The sequence below is a fragment of the Rhinatrema bivittatum genome, chromosome 3, assembly GCF_901001135.1.
Source record: "Rhinatrema bivittatum chromosome 3, aRhiBiv1.1, whole genome shotgun sequence".
Taxonomy (NCBI): Eukaryota; Metazoa; Chordata; class Amphibia; order Gymnophiona; family Rhinatrematidae; genus Rhinatrema; species Rhinatrema bivittatum.
The window spans coordinates 411,482,630-411,506,833 of NC_042617.1; the positions used below are offsets into that span (position 1 = coordinate 411,482,630).

The 24,204-nt window shown below is 41.6% G+C and overlaps 1 protein-coding gene across 1 annotated transcript in view; it reads left to right on the forward strand.

Annotated features, from left to right (window-relative positions):
• Positions 1-24,204, forward strand: part of DST (dystonin) — a 925,809-nt gene that overhangs the window by 660,866 nt on the left and 240,739 nt on the right. Inside the window, 2 exon segments of the mRNA XM_029595689.1 lie at positions 13,130-13,259; positions 16,286-16,485. Coding sequence (XP_029451549.1) covers positions 13,130-13,259; positions 16,286-16,485 — 330 coding nt within the window.

A 24,204-nucleotide genomic window follows, 5' to 3' on the forward strand; every position in this document is an offset into this window, starting at 1 on the left:
CATGTACTTACAAGCCCCGCCCTAGAATGCTTTCGAAATGCCATCTTGGGATGCATGACCTTCTGCATGCGGCAGTGATAGTATATGCGTAAGCCTGCCCTTCAGAAAATGTGCTCGCCACATAAATTGGTCACTTCTGTGATTATATGCCAATTTTACATGCATAGCCCCCATGCAAGTCTTTGAAAATTACTCTTTTTTCAATGATTTTAATAATCTGCATTACTTATGCATTGTATTTATTCTGATATATTTATCAGGTAATTCACTCTAATGGGTAGAATTTAAAAAGTTGCATGCACATATAAGACCGAGGTGGTTCTATAATGCGGCAGGGTGAGGTGGCCGCTTCAGGTGGCAAACTTTGGAAGTGGCAAAAACTACTCCCCAAACGCCTCTAGCGGCCACCTCTCCCTGCTGCCAAAACCGGGCCTCCAGTGGATAGTCCTGGGGGAATTCTGTGCTACTGCAAAGCACATAATTTGTGCTGAATTCCCCCCCCCCCCTGTGCAACCAGGGTCTCCTTTATCTTTGCTATTTTCTGTGCAAAAAATGGCAAAGATGGAGGAGACCCCGGTGTGCTGTGAGCAGAACGCATCTTGCTCGCGGCGAAGATGAAGGCCCCAGTTAAGAGTGAGTGTGTGTAGAGGGGTGTGTGTGAGAGAGAGATTGCGAGCCTGAGGGGGTGAGAGAGTATGTGTGGAGGGGGGCAGAGAAGGCGCAATCTCATCCCTCACCTCAGGCAGCAGTTGCCTTGAGCCGCCCCTGTATAAGACCACATGCATGAGTAAACCGTATTTTAAAATCTGCTACTTACATGTGTAACACAGGGACCATGAGTAACTTTGTGCGTAGAGAAAAGTGGCGGACCGGAGCATTTCGTGGAGGGGCCAATGTATACGTGCGTAAGTTGCTATTTTTAAATCTGTTAAAGTTACGCGCATCAGTCTTTTACCTTCATATATTTACTTTTGCTCAATATCAGGTGTAAGTGATTGTAAACATCGTAAAACTGAAAAAAAATGACTGGGTGAGGAGTCTAGGTAAACTGGGCGGGGGAGAGAGGAGTGTAGGCTGAAGAACCAGAGGATCTGGATGACCTAGAGATAAACTGGGGAAACTGGTGGACAAATTGGTAAAACTGGTAATGTCCTTCACACGTGCAAGTTTTAAAATTGTGCTCATTTGCACATTTAAAAGCCAAATCGTAAGGAAAATACATGAATAATGTTTCCTTGCGTAACTTCGTAAAATTAGCAGACATATGCACGCTAGGTGTATTTTAAATGTGCGTGCACTTGTGCGGACTGTATAAAATTCAAGGGTATATGTGTTCATGCCCATATTCGCAAGTATATGGGCGCCTGTGCACTTGTTTTAAAATTACCATGTAAGCGTACAACGGAAAGGGTTAATTAATTATGACTAATAAATAAATTGGTTTTTCTGCTTGTGATACCTATCCTTATACATCTAAGGATACTGTTAGTTTTTCTTGACTGCTTTATTACCCTGCCTGGATACCTTCAGGCCTATTAACATGAGTACATCTAGGTTCCTTTCCTGTATGCATTTGCCAGTTTTTGTCCTCCTAACTGAACAAGTGGTCAATGGCATTTTGTGCCCCAGATGAACGATTTTGCACTGAACCACAACTTTAAAACCGTTCATTGGGACTTGAAAAAAAACGAAGGGACATTTCATGTTTTCCATCCTCCCTGGTGAATCTACTTTGTTACAGATTTGTTTGTCATCTGATAAAGAGGTATGTTTACCTTCATGCCTCTCTGCTAAATCACTAATAACGATATTTAAAAGGACCAGCCCTAGCATCAAGCCGTTAGGTACCCCACTGGTCACGTTAACTTCGTTACTGTGGATTCCATTGACTTCCATTCTTCAGAAATTCATTCTAAAGAAAATGAAACCTTCCTCCCATCCCTTCGACCAAATCCCAACTAAACTTCTCCTGCTAGTACCTGACACCATTTCCAAACCCCTGGCTGATATCATAAACTGTTCACTATCTCAGGGAATCTTTCCAGACGACCTTAAACTGGCCTCTCTTAAACCTCTCCTAAAGAAACTGAATTTGGATCCAAAAGATCCCAATAACTTCCGCCCTATTTCCAATCTTCCTTTTATAGCCAAGATTATGGAAAAATTAGTCAACTCACAACTTTCCGATTACATTGAAGATCACAAAATACTGTACCCCACCCAATACGGGTTCCGCAAGGCATTAAGTACCGAAACCCTACTCATAGCTCTGACAGACCACCTCATCATGGGCCTGGACAAAGGACAATCCTTTTTACTGATTCTACTTGACCTTTCGGCGGCTTTCAATTCTGTAAACCATTCTATCCTCCTCAACCAGCTGTGGGACATTGCAATAACAGGAACTGCATTTACATGGCTCAAAACATTCCTCTGTAACAGAGGTTACAAGGTCAGAATCAACAATAAAGAATCCCCCCGATACAACTCCTCACTAGGAGTTCCTCAAGGCTCCTCCCTATCCCCCACTCTTTTCAACATTTACCTTCTTCCACTATGCCAGCTGTTAACCAGCCTTAAACTAAAACACTTCCTATATGCCAACGACATGCAAATTTTGATCCCCATCAAAGAATCCATTACCAAAACACTCGAGCATTGGGAAAATTGCCTCTGAGAGATTAACCGTCTCCTCACTAGTTTAAACCTAATACTAAATTCAGCTAAGACTGAACTCTTCCTCATCTCCCCCGGAAAACAGTAATATCACACAAAGTGCATCATCTAATATATTCGTCACCCAAGCAAGAGACCTAGGAGTATTAATCAACAACCGCCTGAATTTAAAAACATTCATCAACCACACAACCAAGGACTGCTTTTACAAACTGCAGGTACTAAAAAGAATTAAACCACTCCTTCACTTTCAAGACTTCAGAACTGTCCTCCAAGCCATAATTTTCTCCAAGATAGACTATTGTAACTCTATCTTGCTAGGTCTCCCTTCCTCCTCCATCAAACCTCTTCAGATGCTCCAAAACGCAACAGCCAGAATCCTGACAAACACTAGAAGAAGAGACCACATCTCTCCCATCCTTAAAAAAAAAAAATTTACACTGGCTGCCAATACATTTCAGAATTCTTCACAAGTCCATTACCATCATCATTCATCTTCAAATCCCGCTCAGACTACATACTTCATCCAGACCCATCAGAGAAGCCTACAGAGGATCACTGCATGTCTCCCAAACCAAATCTACACATCACCTAGCATTCAGAGACCAGGCCTTCTCTACAGCAGGACCTTCTATATGGAATGCCATCCCCCCTGATCTCAGACAGGAACCATGCTTACTAAAATTCAGAAAAAGGCTTAAGACTTGGCTGTTTAAACAAGCCTTTCCCGAACCTAACTGAAGCTCCGCAATAACTATTGATTGACTTTCAGCACAATGTAAATAATTGCTCATCCTACTGTTAAGTTACTCTAGCTTTGTCTTCTTCCCTGGGTTCTAGCACCCTTGTTTTATTGTAACTTTTTGGCTCCTCTTCACTTGTTTAATGTTCAAGACTTTTTACACCCCCTGTTAACTGTAAACCAGCATGATGTGATTGTATCATGAATGCCGGTATAGAAAAGCCCTAAATAAATAAATAAATAAATAAGTTACAAAACCCATGACTTCCCACAGTTTTACCCAACATAATCCTGGTTTTAATGCTTGAAAATTCACGTGACCCCAAAACAACGACCAAAGATGAAACAAAATTTAAAGTTCCACCACTCCTTCCCGCCGAACACTTTCACAAATCAGGAAAGCAGAGGCAGTAACAGCAACAGTAGTGAGTGATTGCTCACAGGTCCTGGCCCTCTGCGCAGGTTTAGGTCCAACAAGGAGCCCGCACAGGAGACATGGGGAGATGGTGTGAATGCAGGCTGGCTCACAGGCTATACGCTGACTGCCCACTGCCAGTTGTAAGTCAAAGTGGAGATCTAGCAGGAGGGGAGTGACCCTGTTTCTTGTGATTCCATCCACTGATGTTGTGACCCCAATTGGAGTCATAACCCAGTTTGGGAACCTCTGCCTTAGTCAGTTCATTACTCAATTAACACATTTTTGTCTTATTCTCATGTTGACTAGTTTGTTTCCCAGCCTTCTATGTGGAAGAGAGCCAGTAAGTTTCCTAAAGTCTAGGTGGACAACTTCCACTCCTCCTCCTTGATTCACTATCTTTGTCAACTCATCAGATAACTCTATCATATTTTATTGAGAAGATTTCCACTGTGAAACCATGTTGTCTAGAGTCCTGTAATGTACTCAGTCCTTATCTTAGTAGTATTTCCATTACTTTTCCCACTGCCTTAGACTGACAGTTCTATAGTTACTTGCATCCTTCTGGTTCCTTCTTGTGAAGTGGGCCTACATGTGCTTTCCACTGGTCCTTTGGTATCTCCTCTCTGAAGTCATTGGGGGTGCAGTCAGCACTTAGAAACATACATAGAAACAGAGAAATGATGGCAGAAAAAGACCAATCGGCCCATCCGGTCTGCCCAGCAAGCTCCCACACTTATTTTCCCATACTTATCTGTTTCACCAACCACCAAATTCAGGGCCCTTGTTGGTAACTGTTTGATTCAAATTTCCTGCCATCCCCTGCCATTGATGCAGAGAGTAATGTTGGAGTTGCATCAAAGGTGAGCATAAGGCTTAATGGTTAAGGGTAGTAACCGCCGCATCAAGCAAGTTACCCCGATGCTTGTTTACCAGACTGCACAGATCAATGCCTTGTTGGATGTTGTCTGAATGTAAATCCTGTTTTCCACATTTCCCCTTGCCGTTGAAGCAGAGAGCAAAGCTGATATGCATTCAAAGTTATGTATCAGGCTTTATTGGTTTAGGGTAGTAACCGCCGTAATAAGCAAGCTACCCCCACGCTTATTTGTTTACCCAGATTGTGAAGTTCAGTCCTTGTTGGTTGTTGTCTGAATGCAAATCCTCTTTTCCTCATTTCCCCTTGCTGTTGAAGCAGAGAGCAATGTTGGAGTTACATTAACCATATGAAGGTTTATTGAGTAAGGGTAGTAATCACCAGGTAGTAGCCTCCACTCCAGTAATCCACCCCCATGGCTCTTCTCTTCATTCCCATCCTCTAGCCTTTATGGATCCACAGTGTTTATCCCATGCCCCTTTGAAATCCTTCACAGTTTTAGTCTTCACCACCTCCGGAGGAAGAGCATTCCAGGCATCCACCACCCTCTCCGTGAAGAAATACTTCCTGACATTGGTTCTGAGTCTTCATCCCTGGAGCTTCAAATCGTGACTCCTAGTTCTACTGATTTTTTTCCAACGGAAAAGCTCTTTAGACTTCTGCGGCTTTCTCCCATCAGGCCCCATCACCTTCTCTATTCTGACTTGTGTAGGTACTTTAAAAAGGTTTGTGATTACTTAACTATCATGTCTGCCCCTGTCTCTCATCTTAGCTACATCACCTTCCCTCAAGCAAAAGAATTTTAAAATTTCTGCTAGCCGCTGGTCCTGCTCTTCACTTTCTCCCCTTTTTTTTTTTTTGTTGTTAGTCCCACTTTGAGGCTTTATCTCTTCCTGTATTGATTTGGCAGTTACTTTGATGGTTTGGGCCTTTGCTCATCTAACTGCCTTTCTTGCTTCTCTATATTTTTCTTGATAATTCTGCCAGTCTTCCTCCTATTGTATTTTTATTTTTGTTTTCTGAATACTAGTCTCTTTGCACTTACCATTTTTTGCCACCTCCCTAGAGACTCCTCCTTCTCTTCCCCTTGTTAACTCACGTCACAACATGAATTGTTACCTTTTCTCTCCTCCCTTTTATTCCTGCCCCTATTTCCTTTTTATCATTCAAATCCTGGATTTCTGATGAGTCTTCCTAAACACAACCATTCATAAGAACATAAGAATTTCCAAAAAAGCAAACCGGAAACTGATCCAGTATAGGAGTTGCGACCAAGACAAGAGGATCAGTGAACACCAGGAGTTCTTTATTTTGCACAAAAAATAAAGAACTCCTGGTGTTCATAAGAATTTCCATACTGGGTCAGATCAAGGGTCCATCAAGCCTAGTATCCTGTTTCCAATAGTGGCCAATTCAAGTCACAAGTACCTGGCAAGTCCAAGAAAGTTTGTCTTAATATGGATCATTTCAGATCTGAGCCTAATATTGAACCACATTATACAGTGACCAATAGAATCAGGAATGGGAACTTTTCAACAGGCGCGGGCGCACATGTGCATGCGCTCGTTTGCCCGCACCCAGGGAAGCGGCAGTTGTATAGTATACGTGGGTATATGCATGCATGTTATAAAACAGCCTGACCTATTGCGCACACAATTTTATGTGGACCCACTCCTATGCATGCCAGTGCCGCTTCTATCATGTAAGTGGGGGGATTTTAATAGACGTGCGCCAACGTCATTACCAGTTTTACCAGTTTGTTTCCAGTTCGCCCAGGTAAGGAACAATGTTTCCAAATCCCTAGTTTAATAGCCTCCCTTCTCCCATGTTAGCCCTGACCCTTAAAAACCTGTTGATTTGCCCATTTATCTTTGTTTTATAACTTGCACGTTATCCATAGCAGAAGTAACAATACACAGCAGGGGACCCCAGTGCGTGCCCGTGTATGTAGGTATTTACGCGCTAATTTGAAGTTGACATCCAGGAATGCCCATGGCCTTCCCATACCATGCCCTCACCCTGTCCCTTTTTGGGATCTTTTCATTTGTGCACACAGCAGGAGATAAGCATGTACTTGGGCGACTTCTAAAATCTGCTCAGCATGCGCCTGCCCAACATATTTGCACGTCCCTAAATTGAGGCCTGATTTTTAATGGCCGGTGCGCACAAAAAACAGGGGTCACGCACGTGGCCAGGCCTGTGAACACAAGAACCAGGCCTCAGCGAGTGGCGGGGAGGGTCAGGGCTAGAGGCGCCCGGTACAGCAGCCATTTGCCGCTCTGCCGGCGCGCGCAACTTGCTACAGCTCCTTTGGAGGAGCAAAAGGTAATAAAAAAAAAATAGGGGTACCTAGGGTAGAGATAGGGGGCGGGTAGGATAGGGAGAAGGGGAAGGGAGGTTAGGGGAGGGGGGAGGGAACTGGGGAAGCTGGATGATGCGTCGCCGTGTGATTTTTGCCTGTGACTGCCCCCCCTTTAGCGCACCTACAATTTTATAACATGAGTGCATCAGTGCACGCATGTTATAAAATTGCACGTTCATTTGCACGCGCCGGGTAGCACGTGCACATTGTCGCGCACGCATTCTTTTTAAAATCTACCCCTTGATGCGCACATCAGGCTTTTAAAATTCACCTGTAAGGGAGTAATTTTCAATAGGAGTTGCACATGCAAATGTTACTACTTTTGTAGCAATTTTCAAAAGCCATTTTCCCACATAAAGTGCACCTACACAGGTAAATCTCATGGGCAATTCAATGGCATGTATTGTAACAATTTTCAAAAGCCCACTCACTCAAGTAAAGTGTTATTACACGTGTAAAACCCAGTTTTACGTGTGTAAATGCTTTTGAAAATCAGGCTCTTAGTTTTCCCTACTACAAAGTCAGTGACACTATCTTCTTATATTAGTACCATGTCCAGTATTGCATCCTCATGAATAGACTCCTTAAACTGTTGCCTGAAAAACGCCTCCTCCAGGGTAACAAGGACTTGTCTATTCCTAGCAGATGCTGCATCAGGTGAGCACCGCTAGTCCACATCTGTTAGCTTGAAATCTTCTACAAGTGGCACCTTCCATTTATACATCTTCTTATGATTTCTCTCATCATGTTTGACTCTACCTCTACACTCATCCCCCCTCTTTCCTGATATTCGTCAATTTCCAGTCCTGATTTCTATTGCACCACATTCACTCACAGTCTAATCTCTCTGTTCTGGTGGCTTCCAGGTCAATAACAATAATTTTAACAAAATTTTGAACTTTTGCAGACATGGCAGTTAAAGATGATACTCTGCCTCCTTCTCTTTTGACTTGCTTTTGTTCTCTTCCTGTTTCTCCATTAACTATGTATTTAGCTATCCTTTCTCTACTTCTGATTGATAAATCTCAGAGATTTCAGTATTTGAGGGGTATTGTGCTTTCAGGGCTTAATCCGGTGATTTTGACTTTGATATAATTTTGCTGTGAATAGGAGGCACGGCTGTTTTAAGACATGACATGTCGGCCGTTGGAGAGATGCAGGAAATTTCTTCTTCCTGTTTATAGGGGTTTGTAAATCTTATTCGTAGTTTACAGGAAAGGCACACCTGAATGTCAGTGGTAGTCCCATGAATTCATGGAGTAGCTGAGTGGTTAGAGCAGCGGGCTGCAAACCAGGGAAGCCAGGTTTCAAATTCCGCTGCTGCTCTTTGTGATCTTGGACACTTCACCCTCCATTGCCTCAGGTGCAAAACTTGGATTGTGAGCCATCTGGGGACAGGGAAATATCTGCAGTCCCTGAAATGTCATCTGCTTTGAAGTGTCTTAAAGGTGGAATATAAATCAAATAAAAAAAATGTCTTATCTGCTGTTTCCAAGTAAACTTGTCCAAAGCAGTTTATAATATCACATAAACATGCAAAGATATACAACAGAGCAATAAAACTTCATCCTATAAAACAGTATCATAGTCAAATACTTTGGCAAAGCAGCTGAAACTTTAACTGTTCCCTGAACTTTAGATAATCATTTTTCACCATGTAATTCATCAGACAATGAGCTCCACAGAAGTGGAGCAGCAAATGAAAATAGTCTGTCTCTAGTTTTTTGTAAGGTAAAATTTTTAAAATATGGAACAGCAAGCAAATTCTGTCCTGTAGAACGCAGAACCCTAGAAGTAACATATGGATGTAATAATGACTGAAGGCCATTTTTGAACTTCACCATATACTGCCTTAAGAATGAGTGATAAAACTTTAAAGCTGATCTTCTGTTGAATAGGGAGCCAGTGGAACTGCTGCAAGCAGGGAATACTTTATGCCCTATATTTGGCCCCAGTTATAGCATTATAACTCTGGCTGCCGCATTGTGGACCAGTTCTAAAGCTCGCAGCCATTTCTTGGGAATGTTGTAAAGCAATGTTTGATAGGAAGGCAAACCACATCAACTCTCTGGATGCACGTACAGCATTAGAAGCGTTGATGGGCAAAAAAAAAAAAGTCCTTGCAGACATCATAAAACCAAGTCTATTACCTGGACCAAAGTATCCAGTTTTCTGCTGCTCCTCTTTTTTATTCATCTCTCGCCATTTTCTGTTTATACTGATCCTTTCCAAACAAAGAACAGCCTGTTCCAGGACTTGACTAGGCCTCGTATCAGGTAGCCTCCTCTCAATTTACCAGTTTCTTGTTTCGGTGTCTGCCACCTTTCCTTCCTTACAAAAATACACACATTCAACTTGAAAAGACATGAGTAATGAAGCTCTGAGGGCGACGACTGAACTGTAGAGGTTTTTTAAACTTTTCTAAAATAGCTCACTGTTAAAAGCTGCTTTAGTTGGAAATTACTGTACTTAACTATTAAGGAAAAATGCATCTGTGCCAGAGAGTTTAATGCAGAAAATATATTTTTAAAGTAGCAGTGCCTCCTAATTTCAGTAATTTTTAATTTTGCTGTGAATAGGATAACAAGCAACATTAAGAAATGATTACATTTTCCCTGACTATTCCTTTTCTAAATCAGATTGGTAATGTTAAATGAACAGTAATGCACCAGTAAGAAATGAATGTGGCTCCAAGAGAATGCTGTAAGATATGGCATGTCCTGCTCTCATTCAGTTCTTCCTCTGTCACTTGCTAGAGCCCATGCCACTGATGGGAAGGTTTTCAAGCAGCCTGTAATTCATCACTGACGAGCCAGAAGGAGGCTTCTAATCAACTGGCATTTTGTCAGAACCCAGTTAATCCATTAATTTCAAATCTATTTTGAGCTCCATTAAAAAAAAACAAAAAAAAAAAACTTAATAAAAACAGACCAAGGGAAATGCATTTATTTCCCACTGTCCCTCAGTTTCCTTCCCATATTTTCTCTCTGATAGGAAGTGCTGCTCAGGATATTATGTTCTTTAACATCTGTAAACAATAGCTAGGCCTTTTGGCCAGAAGCAAGTTGATTTTCTATTATATTTAAACTTAACAATAATCCTAGTTGACCATGGTCTATTTAAAATGATGGCGCTCAGACAGTGGTAGGGAGTTCAAGTCTTCCTTCTGATGGGGCCAGCTGGGATTGAGCAAGCTGCAGAAGGGATGAACTTGTTCAGAGAAGGAGGCTTCTAACTGAGGACTGCACATATCGCTTGGGTGTGCCATCTTGCATGGGGAGAGAGTATAAAGAGTGAACATGTGATAAGAAATGGTGAACAAATTCTGGCCAGATGAGCACATTTGTATTTTATATTGTCCTGAAAGAGGTAACTCTCATTTCTTATAATATACTTGTTTTTTGATTTGTGGCTCTGATGTTTCTTCATGCTGTAGAAAATATTACAGCCTGTAGCGTGTTAGGGCCCAATATTCAACACCACCTAGCTAGCCGACCACCACTGGAGAGAGAGAGAGAGAGAGGAGGAGAGAGCCTAGCCATAATGCCCTCTCACTAGATAGGTATTTATATCTCTATGTGCAATATTCTCTCAACCTAGCTTGATGGACTCTCTACCTGGGTAACATCAAGCTAGATTGAGAGAACATTGCACAAATCTCATCTTTGGGTGAGTTTCCTCACTGAAGGTCATCAAATCTTCACAAGAGAGCACTGTTCTGTTCGTACGTCTCACTTTGAATGTCAACGTGGCCCCTAACCCCTACATAATACGTAAACCTCACCTCCAGTTACTAGGTGGGCCTCCATTGAGATATAAATACCTATCTAGTGTGAAGGCATTATGGTGTCTCTCTCTCTCTCTCTCTCTCTCTCTCTCTCGTGGTCAGAGGGCCCTGATAGCTAGTCTGGCTCTCCAGGTGCTTAAAAATGTGTAGTTAAAATTCACATTAAAGCCATCTGATACAGTTTTGCAAAACTGTGAGGGAACGGGGGAAGGCACCCCCTTGCGCGCCAACCCAGGATTTTATAACATGCGCGCATGCTATAAAATTAGGCGTACATGTGTGCGCACCGGGTAGCGAGCACACATTTACGCCCACGCGCAATCTTTTAAAATCTACACATATTTCTAGCAGAAATATCACCCACGATAAAAAAGGGGCATGGTTAGGCTAATTTCCATGCTCCTGCATCACATAGATAATTTTCGCTTCACACGTTAATCCACCGTGGGTGCGTTACAGCTAAAAGGTCAAGAGGAATTGACTTGTACAATGCACTCTCTACTTAGCTTGATGCATTCTCTACCTAGCTTATTTGATGCTAGGTAGAGAGTGCACTGTACAAGTCAAATCCTCTTGTATCTTTCATGGATTCAAACAGCAGAAAATCTTCAGTGATGTCAACTTTGCTGTTCGTACCTCCTACTGTGTATGCAAAACTGCCCACAAACCCCACAGTGAGTTAAAAGTGCCCCCTCTTACAGTGGTATCAATAGTAAAGTGAGATATTGGTCTTTACAGTCTCTCTCTCTCAATGACATGTGCAATAAAAATCTTTTCGGCCGGTAACACACAGCTAACGCATGCACAACGCACAAAAAAAAAAGGTGTAGCTATTTCTGGTGTTAAAATCCATATTGCTGTGCATTACTCTGGTTCATTAGCATTAACTCCGTCCAAACTCCTCCCACTTCCATAGCAAATGCGACATTTTCATAATAGCATGTGTTGCGCTATTTATCACCTACATTATCATGTGCATTAAAGCCCTAACATAAAATGATAAATGATCCTGTTAGTCAGATAATGTAGGGCTACTATTTGGCTAACTATAAGATAGTCGAGCATATTCAGCAGCGTAGCTGCATCGCTGAATATCTCAGCTAAGTTAGCTGGGTAAGTTTATCTGGATAACTTGTGCAGCTAGCTAGCAGCTGAATATCGGCCCCCTAATAAACCACTCTAAATGGAGCACATAAGTTATAGGATAGTGTCTGGTGGTCTGGTAAAAATAAATAAACAAAAACAAATATTTTTCAAAGTAGAGCTTGATTCCGCATTCCATCTGATATTTTAGAATGATGATCCTTTTCTAGCCTTTCATAGATCCTGAGTTTTTTGTTTCAAAGTTTTTAATTTATGTATTGGTGATATAACCATGTATCCTCTGTTCTGTACTCCTATTATTCACATTATGATGATTTATACTTTTTCAATAAAATGCATCTATCACATTTGGAGTTTAAGGGACCTATATTCTAGAAAAGTTGGACTTGACTAACCGAATTGTTCAATTTGTCCTGTCCCAGCATGACAGGGACACAACTTGGTCTTGAAACTATTCACAAATGGGTTTCCTATGCTGGGTCCCAATGCTACGCTAATTGCAAATTCTGATTTGATTGTAAGCTGTTCAAATGCCTCTGTTCATTTAAACTAATTGTAAATTGCCTTTAAACCAACTGTGGGAAAAGGTGGACTATCAACTGTCCAAAAATAAAGAAAAACATTTTTAAACAACAAGGCCTTCTTTCTTTGGGATGTGTAGTTGGAAGAAAAATGGAATTGGCCCCTTTTGGTTTGAAAGGTCTACTGTATTTATGTTCAGACTCAGAACTGCAAATACAGAAACAGAACAACTTTCAGAGATAAGCTTTCCTTTATATTTGGTTTTCAGATATAAAGAACCTTAGACACCCCTCCATCCACATTTATCTTTATAATCTTTTCTAGTGCTAGTTATAGTGTGCCAAATGAGTGGATTTGGTATCAATTTTACTTAAATAAAAGAAAGAAACTGATGGAGGAGATGATACAAATTTTAAAATCCAGTATAAACTTGACTTCATAATGAAGAAGGAACAAATCAGATATGGTCATATTTATTCAGGATTTTCTACTGTTCTGATACAAAGGAAAGCCTATGGTGAATCAGGCCATGAGTGCTTTTGCATGCACTGCAATGAGCACCAGTTCCTTGTACTACACCATGACTAATTTGTATGTATTGATTGATTTATATTTGTTTTTGTTATGTTGCAATTACCTTTTAGATATTTGAAGCAGAACTGAAGCAAAATTCTGGTAAAGTTCAGGAGCTGAAGAACAAAGTGACCGAGCTTTTGGAGAAGAACCCAGATGCTGCTGAGGCTTCCAGATTGAAAGAGATGTTGGCTGAAATAGGTAGGAAGACAGAATATAGAATATGATGGCAGATCAGGACTGTAATGTCCATCTAGTATGCCCAGTTTGCCTTCTGGTACAATACCATAGCTCCCAATTAATCTGCAACTTTCCTTCACTTCTTTACAATTAAGGATCCTTTGTGCTTATCCCATGTTTCTTGAGTTTTGTTACCGTTTATGCTTTCACCACCTCCACAGGGAAGCCATTCATGTATCCATCATCCTTCCTAAGAAAGATGTTTTCTAGTGCTACTCCTGTGTCCAATCCCCTTTAAGTCTTAAATTATGATCTCCTGTGGTAGAATATTTACAGTGCATTTACCAATGTGAAAAATGAAAGATGGCCCTGGAATATACTTTGCCCAAATCCCTGTATATAAAACAGTGAAGAAAGAACTTGTCCTACATACAAGATTTGCACAAACACATATACAATTGATTGAAATAAAATAGAAATCAAATGTATAGCAAGGCAATCATACTGTAAATTTGACTTTTATCAAAAAGAGTATTGTCAAAAGTATTGAAATCCTGAATCAAAAAAAGTAAAATACATTCTATAGTGTGCATCTGTTTCAACTACTTGTTAAGCTTTATCACAAGGAAAATCAGTGACAAGTATAAAAACATATTTATTGAATGACAGTTTTTATGTATAGACTGCCTTATGTGTAGACAGCATTGGTCTGTGATATAATTTGCTTCTATTATATTCCAGGCACACACACACACACACACACACACACACACTCACACACTCTCTCACTCACTCACACATATACAGGTACATTTCCAAAGGCCCATGCGTGTAAATTTGGGGTTTACTCGTGTGGCTGGACCTTGCACGCACTGAGCGCATTTTACAACAGGCCCGGCCACATGCATAAACCCAGTGCACAAGTGCCGGGCCTGTCAGAAGGGGCAGGCCGGGGGGGAGGGGGGCCGGGACAGCACCATTAGCTGCTGTCTTGGGGAAGTTGGCTCTGTTCCGATGGATCAGTAAGTAAAAAAACAAAAAAAAATAGCATTAGGTTACAGGTCAAGGAGGAGAAGAGAAGAGGTAAGAAGGGTAGGGTTAGGGATAGGAATGGGAGGGAACTGGGGGAAGCCCGATCACGTCACCACCCGTAGTTTACTAAAATTCACCCCCTCTCCCCCATCCGCGCGCCACCTGCACATGTGGATTTTAAAATCCAGCACACATGTGCACGCGGACATGAGATTTTGTAACATGCACGCACTGGCGTGCACATGTTATAAAATTGGCGCGTACATGTGAGCACGCCGGGAACCATGCGCACATGGGCACCTGTGCGCTGCTTTGAAAATCTACCCCATGTGTCGATTTGCAAATTCAGTGTCTCAAGACTGGAAGGAGGCATTGAAGTCTGCTACAGATACAGCTCTGGCAAATGGACAAAGGAAAGGTTTCCAGGACGCCTTGTGTCCATGTGCACGCGACGGGAACCACGCACATATGGATGCGTGCACAATCTTTTTAAAATGACCCCATACTGTATATATATATAGTATATTTGATCTCGGCTTTAAATAAAAATGATATGTGGGCACTTAAAATAGTATATCCGCCAGAGAACCCTAAAATAGTGTAAGTAACATCACTAATGTTTTAAATGATTTGAGAGATGCTTAATATTGCATGCAGGACGGAGGCCAGCCAGGACAGCAGCCACTAGCCACTGTTTTGGGGAAGCGTGTGCTGGCAGCCAGCCGGCATGCATTACTTGCTTCTGCTCTGGAGGAGCAGTAAGTAATAAAATAAAAAATTTAGGGAAAGGTAGGTTAGGTTTAGGGGGTAGGGAGGAGAGGGGAAGAGGGAGGAAGTGTAAGTAGGGGGGTAGGGAGCTGGGGAAGGCCCAATTGCGTCGCTGCGTGTATTTTATGAAAATTTGCCTCCCCCCCCTGCATGTGCCGCTCACACATGCGTGCACGGATTTTAAAATCCAGCGCGCATGTGCGTGTGGCCATCCAATTCTACATCATGCGCGCTCCGGCGTGTGCATGTTATAAAATTGATGCGGCCATATGCGCGCTCCGGGAACCGTGCGCGTGCTGCTTTGAAAATCTACCCCATGTGTCGATTTGCCAGTTCAGTATCTCAAGACTGCAAGGAGGCATTGAAGTCTGCTACAGATACAGCTCTGTCAAGTGGACAAAGGAAAGGTTTCCAACACGCTGTGAAGCCATTGCAAGTTCACATATGATTATGCTGTATTTAGCAGGCTGATAATTAACAGTTGACGTCTTGAGACACTGGGTGCATTTGACTGGTCAGAGAGGGCCAGTTTAACTGGCTAACTCTCAAAGAATTCCCCCCTCCAGAATGCATACGATATGGTTTACCTGTACGAACTCAGACAGTGAAATCCATAGTATATAGATATGGTTACAGTATTATGTACATTAGCCTTGATTCTCCAACACTTTCCTCGTCTGTCTTGCGCTTTCTGTGCTTTAAGTGACATGAGCTGAGGGCAGCCAGCGGAAAGAGGGGCTTTCCATGCACGAAATAAAATTAAAGCCATTTGAAATTAGGTGTTTATTATTGTGATCGATGTCTTTGAAACACTTTGAACAAAGGTTCTGTGCAAGGATTTAGAATGTCTGGAAATACTACACAGATCAGAGAGGATAAGTTTAGAAACAACAAAGTGAAACAGTTATTGTAATACATACATGCTTATATGTATTAACATCAGTAACAGAAAATTATTTGGTCTGGTATTACTGTAGTACCCTCTATATGACATGCGCAGGATATTCCCTTTCATTTAAGCTGGATATTGTTTATCTAAACAGATTATGTTGTGACTCATTGACCAAGATGAGCTATTTACTCTTATTAAGCATGCTGTATTTTCAAACTGTCTCGTTTATACGCTGGGTAAACAATATTAAAATCTTTTTTTTTAATGCTCTTCCATAGTAAATTGTACAGTCAGCATGGTATTGAACACTGTTAAATTGTAGAAGAGCCTAAATATTGCTTTATGATTATTGCAGATTCCAAATGGAAAGAAATCAGTCATTTAACAGCCGACAGACAGCAAAAACTGGAAGAATCTTCCAACTACCTGACCCAGTTCCAGACTGCAGAAGCTCAGCTAAAGCAGTGGCTTGTGGAAAAGGAGCTCATGGCCAGTGTGCTTGGGCCTCTCTCCATTGAGCCAAACATGCTGAATACTCAGAAGCAGCAGGTTCAGGTCAGTACTGTTTACAACCAAATCACACCCTTCACAAATTATCTTGGCTTCCTTAAATAAGGTGGCAGCTGAGTGGATGGAATTTTGAATTGACATGAAATGTGTGACTGTTATACCATTTGCCAGGAAAACTTGGTGCAAAATCATGCAGGTTTTCTAACCGAAGTTGGTGTTTTACTTAGGGAGAGTAACTTTAAAACATGCGCAAGCACGCCGTGTACGCAGTTCTGTGGATCTGCGTGCACATGAACATGTATTTTATATTGTGCGAGCAAATGTGCGCACACTATATAAAATAAGCATAAGTCTAGCCAACAAAATGCATATCAAAAAATACATGGCATGTATTTTAAAGATAGCCGCATAAGTTTTGACTTATCCAGCTAAGTGGTGGCAAATATCCGGCTAAGTTCTGCTGTGGTGACTTATACGGCTAAGTAGAGCTGTTTAAGACTTAGCCAGCTATGTACGATAGCCAGTTAAGTAAACGAAAAGCATTACATAGGCGGATAAATAAGATAGGCGGTTAACTAGAACTTGAAGACTTATCTGGCTATCTTACTTATCCGGTTATGTAGCGTTTTTTAAGACATCCAGATAAGTAAAAAATTATCCAGATAAGTGGCCGACATCTACTCTGTGCCCATATTTGTGCGCCTAATTTTAATCATTTAGACAAGGAAATATAATTTGCGAATTTTCCATACCATTTTTCGACTTTTACGTGTGTAAATTATCAAATTTTATAACAAGTGTGCATGAAAGAAATGACTAGTTTTACCAATTAGTCCAGCAATTTGCCCAGTCTTTTTCTGGGTCATAAGAATCCTCTTGGTTCTTCAGCATGCACGCCCCTCACTTTACCCAGATCCCGCACCCAGTCAGTATTAGTCTGTAAAGAATTATAGTCTACCTTACCCCCGAAAAATAGCAGGTGTATATATGCGCAGGTAACAGCTGTATGCACGTTGTGTTGGCAGGTTTTAAAATAGCACCTTATACAAGTAAATGTTGACTCACCCTAGCCACCCCTTTTTTATATGAGCAAATGTATTTGCATACCATTACTTGCGTGTGTATGTTTGAAGTTCATAAAATAGCACTTACGTGAATATTTGCTACTTGTGTGTGCATGTGTTCATTTTTATGCATGTAGCTCTTTTAAAATTCACCTTATAGTGTGCTTTTTATACCCTTGTTCATGCTATAAAACCACAGCGGTAGATTTTCATAGGCTCGGCAGCACGCGCAAGCCCCGGGATGCGAGTATGTCCCGGGGCTTTCAAAAATGGGTGGACCGGGGTGGGGCCGGGGGCGTGGCGGTGGTCCGGGGGCGGTCTGGGGGTGGTCCTGAGTCCTCCGGCACAGCGGCTGTGCCGGAGGTTCGCGCACCGGCAGCTGGCCAGTGTGCACAAGTTATGCCTGCCTCGGGCAGGCATAACTCGCAGAAATAAAGTAGTGGGGGATTTAGGTAGGGCTAGGGAGTGGGTTATATAGGGGAAGGGGGGGAAGGGAGGGAAAGGTGGGGTGGGAGGCAAAAAAAAGTGCCCTCCGAGGCCGCTCCAATTTCGGAGCGGCCTCGGAGGGAATGGGGAAAGCCATCGGAGCTCCCCTAGGGCTTGGCGTGCACAAGTGTGCACCCCCTTGCGCACGCCGACCCTGGATTTTATAACATGCGCACGGCAGTGCACACATGTTATAAAATCGGGTGTACATTTGTGCGCGCCGGGTAGCACGCACAAATGTACCCCACGCGCGTAACTTTAAAAATATGCCCCAGAGTGTACAATACTGCGTCTGTGATGCTTTGCATGTGTGCCTCTTAGATACAATTTATCATATATGTTTTGATGTCTTTTCAGTTATCTTTGGGGCCTTATCATCCCTGTAAAAACTAATAAAAATGATTAATAAATACAAGTCAACTACCCCCATACACATCCGCAATCACACTTTGACAAATTTCAGTCAAACGTTGACCTATTTTGTTACCTCTAGTTTTAAATTTTAATTTAGATTGAAATTGATGTCTATCTCAGTGCTGATAGGATGTTGTCATGATACACTCACAGATGAATGTGTTTGTTGTGCTAATATTTTGCCCTTCTGTAGTTTAATAACAAAGAAAGGCAGAACCAGTGATAGTAAGGCGTAGTCATATAATTTCAGAAAATGAATTGGGAAACTTTGCAGTGGGATTTATATGATGAGTTTTTAATCTCTAGGTAAAAAAAATGTAATTTAATATATCTATCTACTGTATATATATGCATATATATACACACACACATACACATATTACGCTTCTGGACCTGAGGTCTTTAGGCTGTCTTCTCACTGGCTGTTGAGTTTCTCTGTGACCAGCCTGATTGAAAGATATGTATGTTCTCAACTTCAGATCCTCATGAGCTTCAGATGGGTCTGGTCTTTTAGGAAATCTGGAGTGAGTATGCATGAGGTATGCCTGAGAAATTTGCATATTGGTTATCCTGAGATCCAGACCTATTTAGGGGGACAGAAAAACAAGGGTAGAGAACCACCGGTTTGTACATTTTCTAGTGAATGTTGGTACTGCTGCTAGATTGGCCCACTGAAAATTAACACCCGTTACCCACTGAACAAATAAACGACAGGGGAAGTACTGCCACCTAACTGCCACTGTGCCTCGGGCATTCTCTGGTTAGATCCCCTGTGGAGATTAGAGGCTAATTTACTTTCTCTGCCGAGGTTGCCTGCTTGTGCTAATGTTAGTGCTAGTGCCAATGGGGACTGAACTTAAATAACCGACTCCATTTTAGGTAGACCATCTAATACCTGTCACCTGGTAATCACTCCCTAATCACATGGACCAGGCTTAAAACTTGAATGAGTTCATGGGTCTGGGCTAGGAGATGTACTGTAACATTTAACATAAATGTAATTAAGAAAACTTGATTTTGTTCAAATTCTAAACAAAAATATCTGGAATGGGCACTTGCAAAGAAGGTTACAGGGAGTCTTGGGGAGCAAGGACACCAAGGAACCTATGGGCTGAGCATTTTACCCATAAAAACAAAATGGGAAAAACCCTTTAAATCATTGGACCCTTGTCCTGACCAGTTTATGACTAATTTGTTGTGTTGTTTGCATGGATTAAATTTAGTGGAAACATGACAGCTTCTTATGAACTTTTCTTTGTTGCGATAGACATCGGCTGACTGGGAATAACAAAAAACAAATAAATACAGCCCCTTCTTCCTACATAACAATAGCAATGGCGTTTTATGGCAGCTAAGGACCGCTTGGCTCAACAAGTCCCCTCAGTTACCCCACCTGCTGTGCCACCATAAACACTATTACACCTCCAGTCATTCCCTTCCTTTGCTCTTAGCCCCTGCCCTCTCTTTATTTGTCCCAAACATAGACACATGATGGCAGAAAAAGACCATGCGGCCCATCTTGCCTTCACTTCTAAATTTGTGAATGCTGCTACCTCAGCTGGTAGGCTGTGCCAGGCCTCCACTAACATTTCCTCCTGCTTCCTCTGAGCCTCCCTCATGTCGCTGTTGGTTAGCAGTGTTTTGGGGCCTCTTTATTCTTTGGTCTCCAGCAATACTGCTGTTTTACGAATCTAGCTTTCCGTCAGTGCTAGGGGCGCGAAGGTGGCTTCCCTGAAGCGTTCCCAGAGATGCAGGCAGCCCTGAAAAAAATGGAGCACCTTTCATGGTTTAGCCTGAGCAGTTTTTTCCTTAAGAAGCCCTGGAATTTCTGAGGAAAAAAAAAAAGCAAGAAATAAAAATTTCACATAAAATCCTGGCAGCCAGCACTGGGCTGTCCAGCAGAACTTAATAGCCCTTCGGAGTTAAGCATGACATAACAGTATCTAAAAAAAGACATGTTTGAAATCCTTTCTCAAACAAAAATGAAATCTGTCCCTTTCTCACTAGCAGCTCTTGTTACCAAGACTTTTTGCTACAGAGAGCTACAAATATAACCTTCAATAAATCTTGTTATACCCTTACACCATGGATCAGGGCACATGTATGGTTTGCTATATTAATAAACTCCAGTTTCTTGTTGTTACGTGCTTCCTTTGAAGTTAGAGGTCCGGATTTGAACCTTCGGCTTTGAGAGGAAAGGTAGAGCTTTTTTTCCCTAATGGATGAGAAAGACAGAGCAATAGTATAAAAAAATGTTAATAGTCCTTAAAATTTAGAAAGTGATAGTTTACCCCCCCCCCCCCCCCAATTAACTCTACTTAAATTATTGGTTTGTTTGTTTTTTCCAGATATCAGCATGACCCAGACTTTAATAAGTTTTTCTTTCTTTATACTTTCATTACAGAAATTGGCACTGTAGGAAAAAAGTGACATAGAATTAAATAGTTTGATGAGGCTACTAAAACAGAAATTTGTCAGACTGACAAATAGCAAAACTCTTTGTAGACCCACTGGTTTGTTGGCATCTGGACTCCAGAGGCAAAGTTGAAGTAGGCTTAAAATAAATAGCAAATGACTTGATTAAATAAAAAATGCATCAAAGTTCAAGCAGCTGTTGATAATCATTTATGTATAGATAAAAGTCCTTTTAATCCATTTATACATCAAAGATAAAACTCATTAACACAGTGCTCCATCATGTGAGCTTTGAATGTGGACTATAACCATTCTGAAACCCCTGTCTGAACAGAACGATTTGATTATTCATATTTTGCATTGCGAGGTGGAGGGAAGCTAGCAATTAGCAGTAAATAAAGTTACACCTTTTTTGCTGGTTCTGCCCTTCTGTGTCATGCCTACAGAACTTGGCTTAAATTCAGGACTGCAGTATGCACTATAAATATTTACCTTTCTTCCAAACACGAGGTTTCTGTTGTTTAGAGCCAAGTGTCACACATTTGAGGGCCATTTTGATTAGTCAGGCACCATGGGCTTGATTCACTAAGCTCTTTTTCTCATAGACATAGGGAGAAAAAAACTATAGGGAATCAGGATCTGGTTTTGACCAAAAAAAGTATGACTGGCTTACAAGTCAGTTTGCTTGTACAATTTTAAAATAGCACATCTTTTGATTGAGGACTGAATTGAGGACTGAATTCCTTGCACCTTTTAGAAGGAAAGAATTCCACACTCGATACCAGGGTTTTGTCCCAGCTCAGTCCTGTAAAATCCTAGCAAGGCTCCTCATCTGGGGGAAGGATTATCTTCAAGGCCCAAAGTCTTTTGTTGGTATTACACCGAGGAGACATTCAACACAAAAGTTTTTGTTTCAAAAATAAAAGTCTTTACTAAAACAGTTCAGAAAATGGCAATTGCTAGTCTTTTGGTAGAGGAAATCCAAGAACTAGTTCTGAGATCCCACCTGCTGGTTGGTAATCCCTGCTGGCACACCCTTCTGGTTTCTCTTCACTCCTTTCTTGGGATTTAAAGCTCTCTTGAACAGATGCTGGGCTCCCTGACCCCCAAGGGCCTATTTTGGTATCTGATTCTCCCAGTGCTTGAATCTTTCTTCTTCTCTCATCTGGACTCCTCCTTTTTCTCTTTTCTTCTTTCCACACTGCTGGTTACCTCCAGACAGACACTTGACACTCGCTTCTTTCTTCTCCTGCAATGATCTTTGTTGAAACAAAGAAAGATCAGGGTCATTTTTCCCCCGTAGAAAGAAGAACGCAGTCAGAGTGGGGATACCCAACTGATGGATTCCTCAGGAACAGTCTTTTAATAATTTTTACTTATTTAGTTTATTATTGTTACCGAATTTTATTATTATTTTACAGTTTTACTATTTCTATTTTTATTTTCTTAATTGTAAACCGTTGTGATGGAATGTTCCAAATGACAGTATATAAGAGTCTATAAATAAATAAAATAAATAAAAGTATCAGAAGCATCAGTGCATCTTTTACTGAGTACAGTGGTCTATGCGACCACTGTACTTAGTAAAGGACTTTGAAGACCCTGAGGACTGAAGGAAGGCTTTTTCCTTCTCCAAAGTCCTACAGAGACATGAGAGATTGGATTTCTCTCTCTCTCTCTTTCTCAGCAAAAAACCCTTCCACTCCCCGAATATTCTTGGGCTTCTCTGACCAACACCCTTACTATAAAGGAGAGTGCCGTCGCCAATGGTTTAGTCCACTCACTAGACCTACATTCATGGTATGTCCCCTGCTAGGGAACATAGATGTTAATGAAGGGACTATAGGTCCCTTTACACGCATTGAAAAAAAAGAAAGCACCATGGATCCTTTGCCTGATTCTTCAATTTATATTCTGGCAAACGTCCCACAGCACTTTTTGTACAAGTTTTTGTTTCTGTGCTGTACATTAAAGACACTATGTAAATAATAATTTTAAAATAATATAAATGAATAATAGCAGCAGATAAAGCAATGGCTAACTGTAACTACAAACATTTAGTAATCTTGTTTCTCACATATCAGCGTACCATGTATAGATATTTCACATACAGACATATCATTATGTCATAAACAGCAGAGATATTCATATATAGAAGTATAGATAGATATGGCTATGTAAATGTATATTTCTGCTATTTATGAGACAGAAAACAGCCAAGGTCTAGAGTAAGTTAATAGAAAATTAAATAATTAGAAGAAAAAAAGATTCTTTAAATAACAGTGACTACCTCTCAAATGCAGTGCGCCACTGCTTTTTTTTTTACTTTGTATTATATTACTTTGGGGGGGGGGGAGGATTTAAAAACTGCTCACCTTGATGCAAAGCTTGTGGTACTTTTTACCCCTGGATTTTGCAGTTTTTAAAGGGACAGTATGTCCATATTTTTACTTTGAAAATTGCCCCAGGAAACCATCTCATGCTCATTTGCACCCGAAAATGCAAAAGTATGAATGTGAGTGCAACTCCCTGTCCAACCATGCCCCTGGAAACACCTGCTCCCCCATGCTGCTGGTAAAAGTATGCATGTCATGTCATTTTGCACATAAGTTTACCTGTGCACTGGGAAAGTGGGTTTCTGAAAGACCCTTTCCATGTTTTACTCCTAGGAATGGCTTTGGAAATTACCTTTCCTGTTATAGATATTGAGGTCCATAGTCAGAGGAATTTAGCCTGATAACGCCAAAGTTATCTGGATAAATGAATATTTGGGCACCTAGCCAGCTAGATTATAGCTGGATATCGTATTATCTGCCTAAAATTTAGATGGAAAACTTAGGAGCATTCCAGGGGCATTTTGGGGAGGAGTTACCGGATAATTTATCCGGCTAACTCCAGTATTCAGAGTTAGCCGGATAACTTATGTGACTAAGGGGCGGATTTTCAAAGAGTTCCACGTGTAAACCCGAGAATCTGCTCCTTCGCGCGCCAAGCCTATTTTGCATAGGCCCGGTGACGCGCGCATGTCCTGGGGCTTGAAAAGGGGGCGGGGAGTGGGCGGGGTGGTCTGGTTGCGGGGCGGGGCCGGAGCCTCCAGGCACAGTGGCCATTTGCTGCTGTGCCCGGGATCGTGGACCGGCCAATGGCCGGCGCGCATAACCTATGCCTGCCCAGAGGCAGGCGCAACTTATCATATAAAGGTAAGGGGGTTTTAGGTAGGGCTGGGAGCGGGTTAGGTAGGGGAAGGTGGAGGGGGCTGCGCGCACATGTTATAAAATCGGGCGTAGATTTTATAATTGCCCGCACGTAGATTGCCCGCACGTAAATCTAACAATCTGGACCTAAGTCTGGTCAGGCCAAAGAGCCGTGGTAAAGTTAGCTGGAT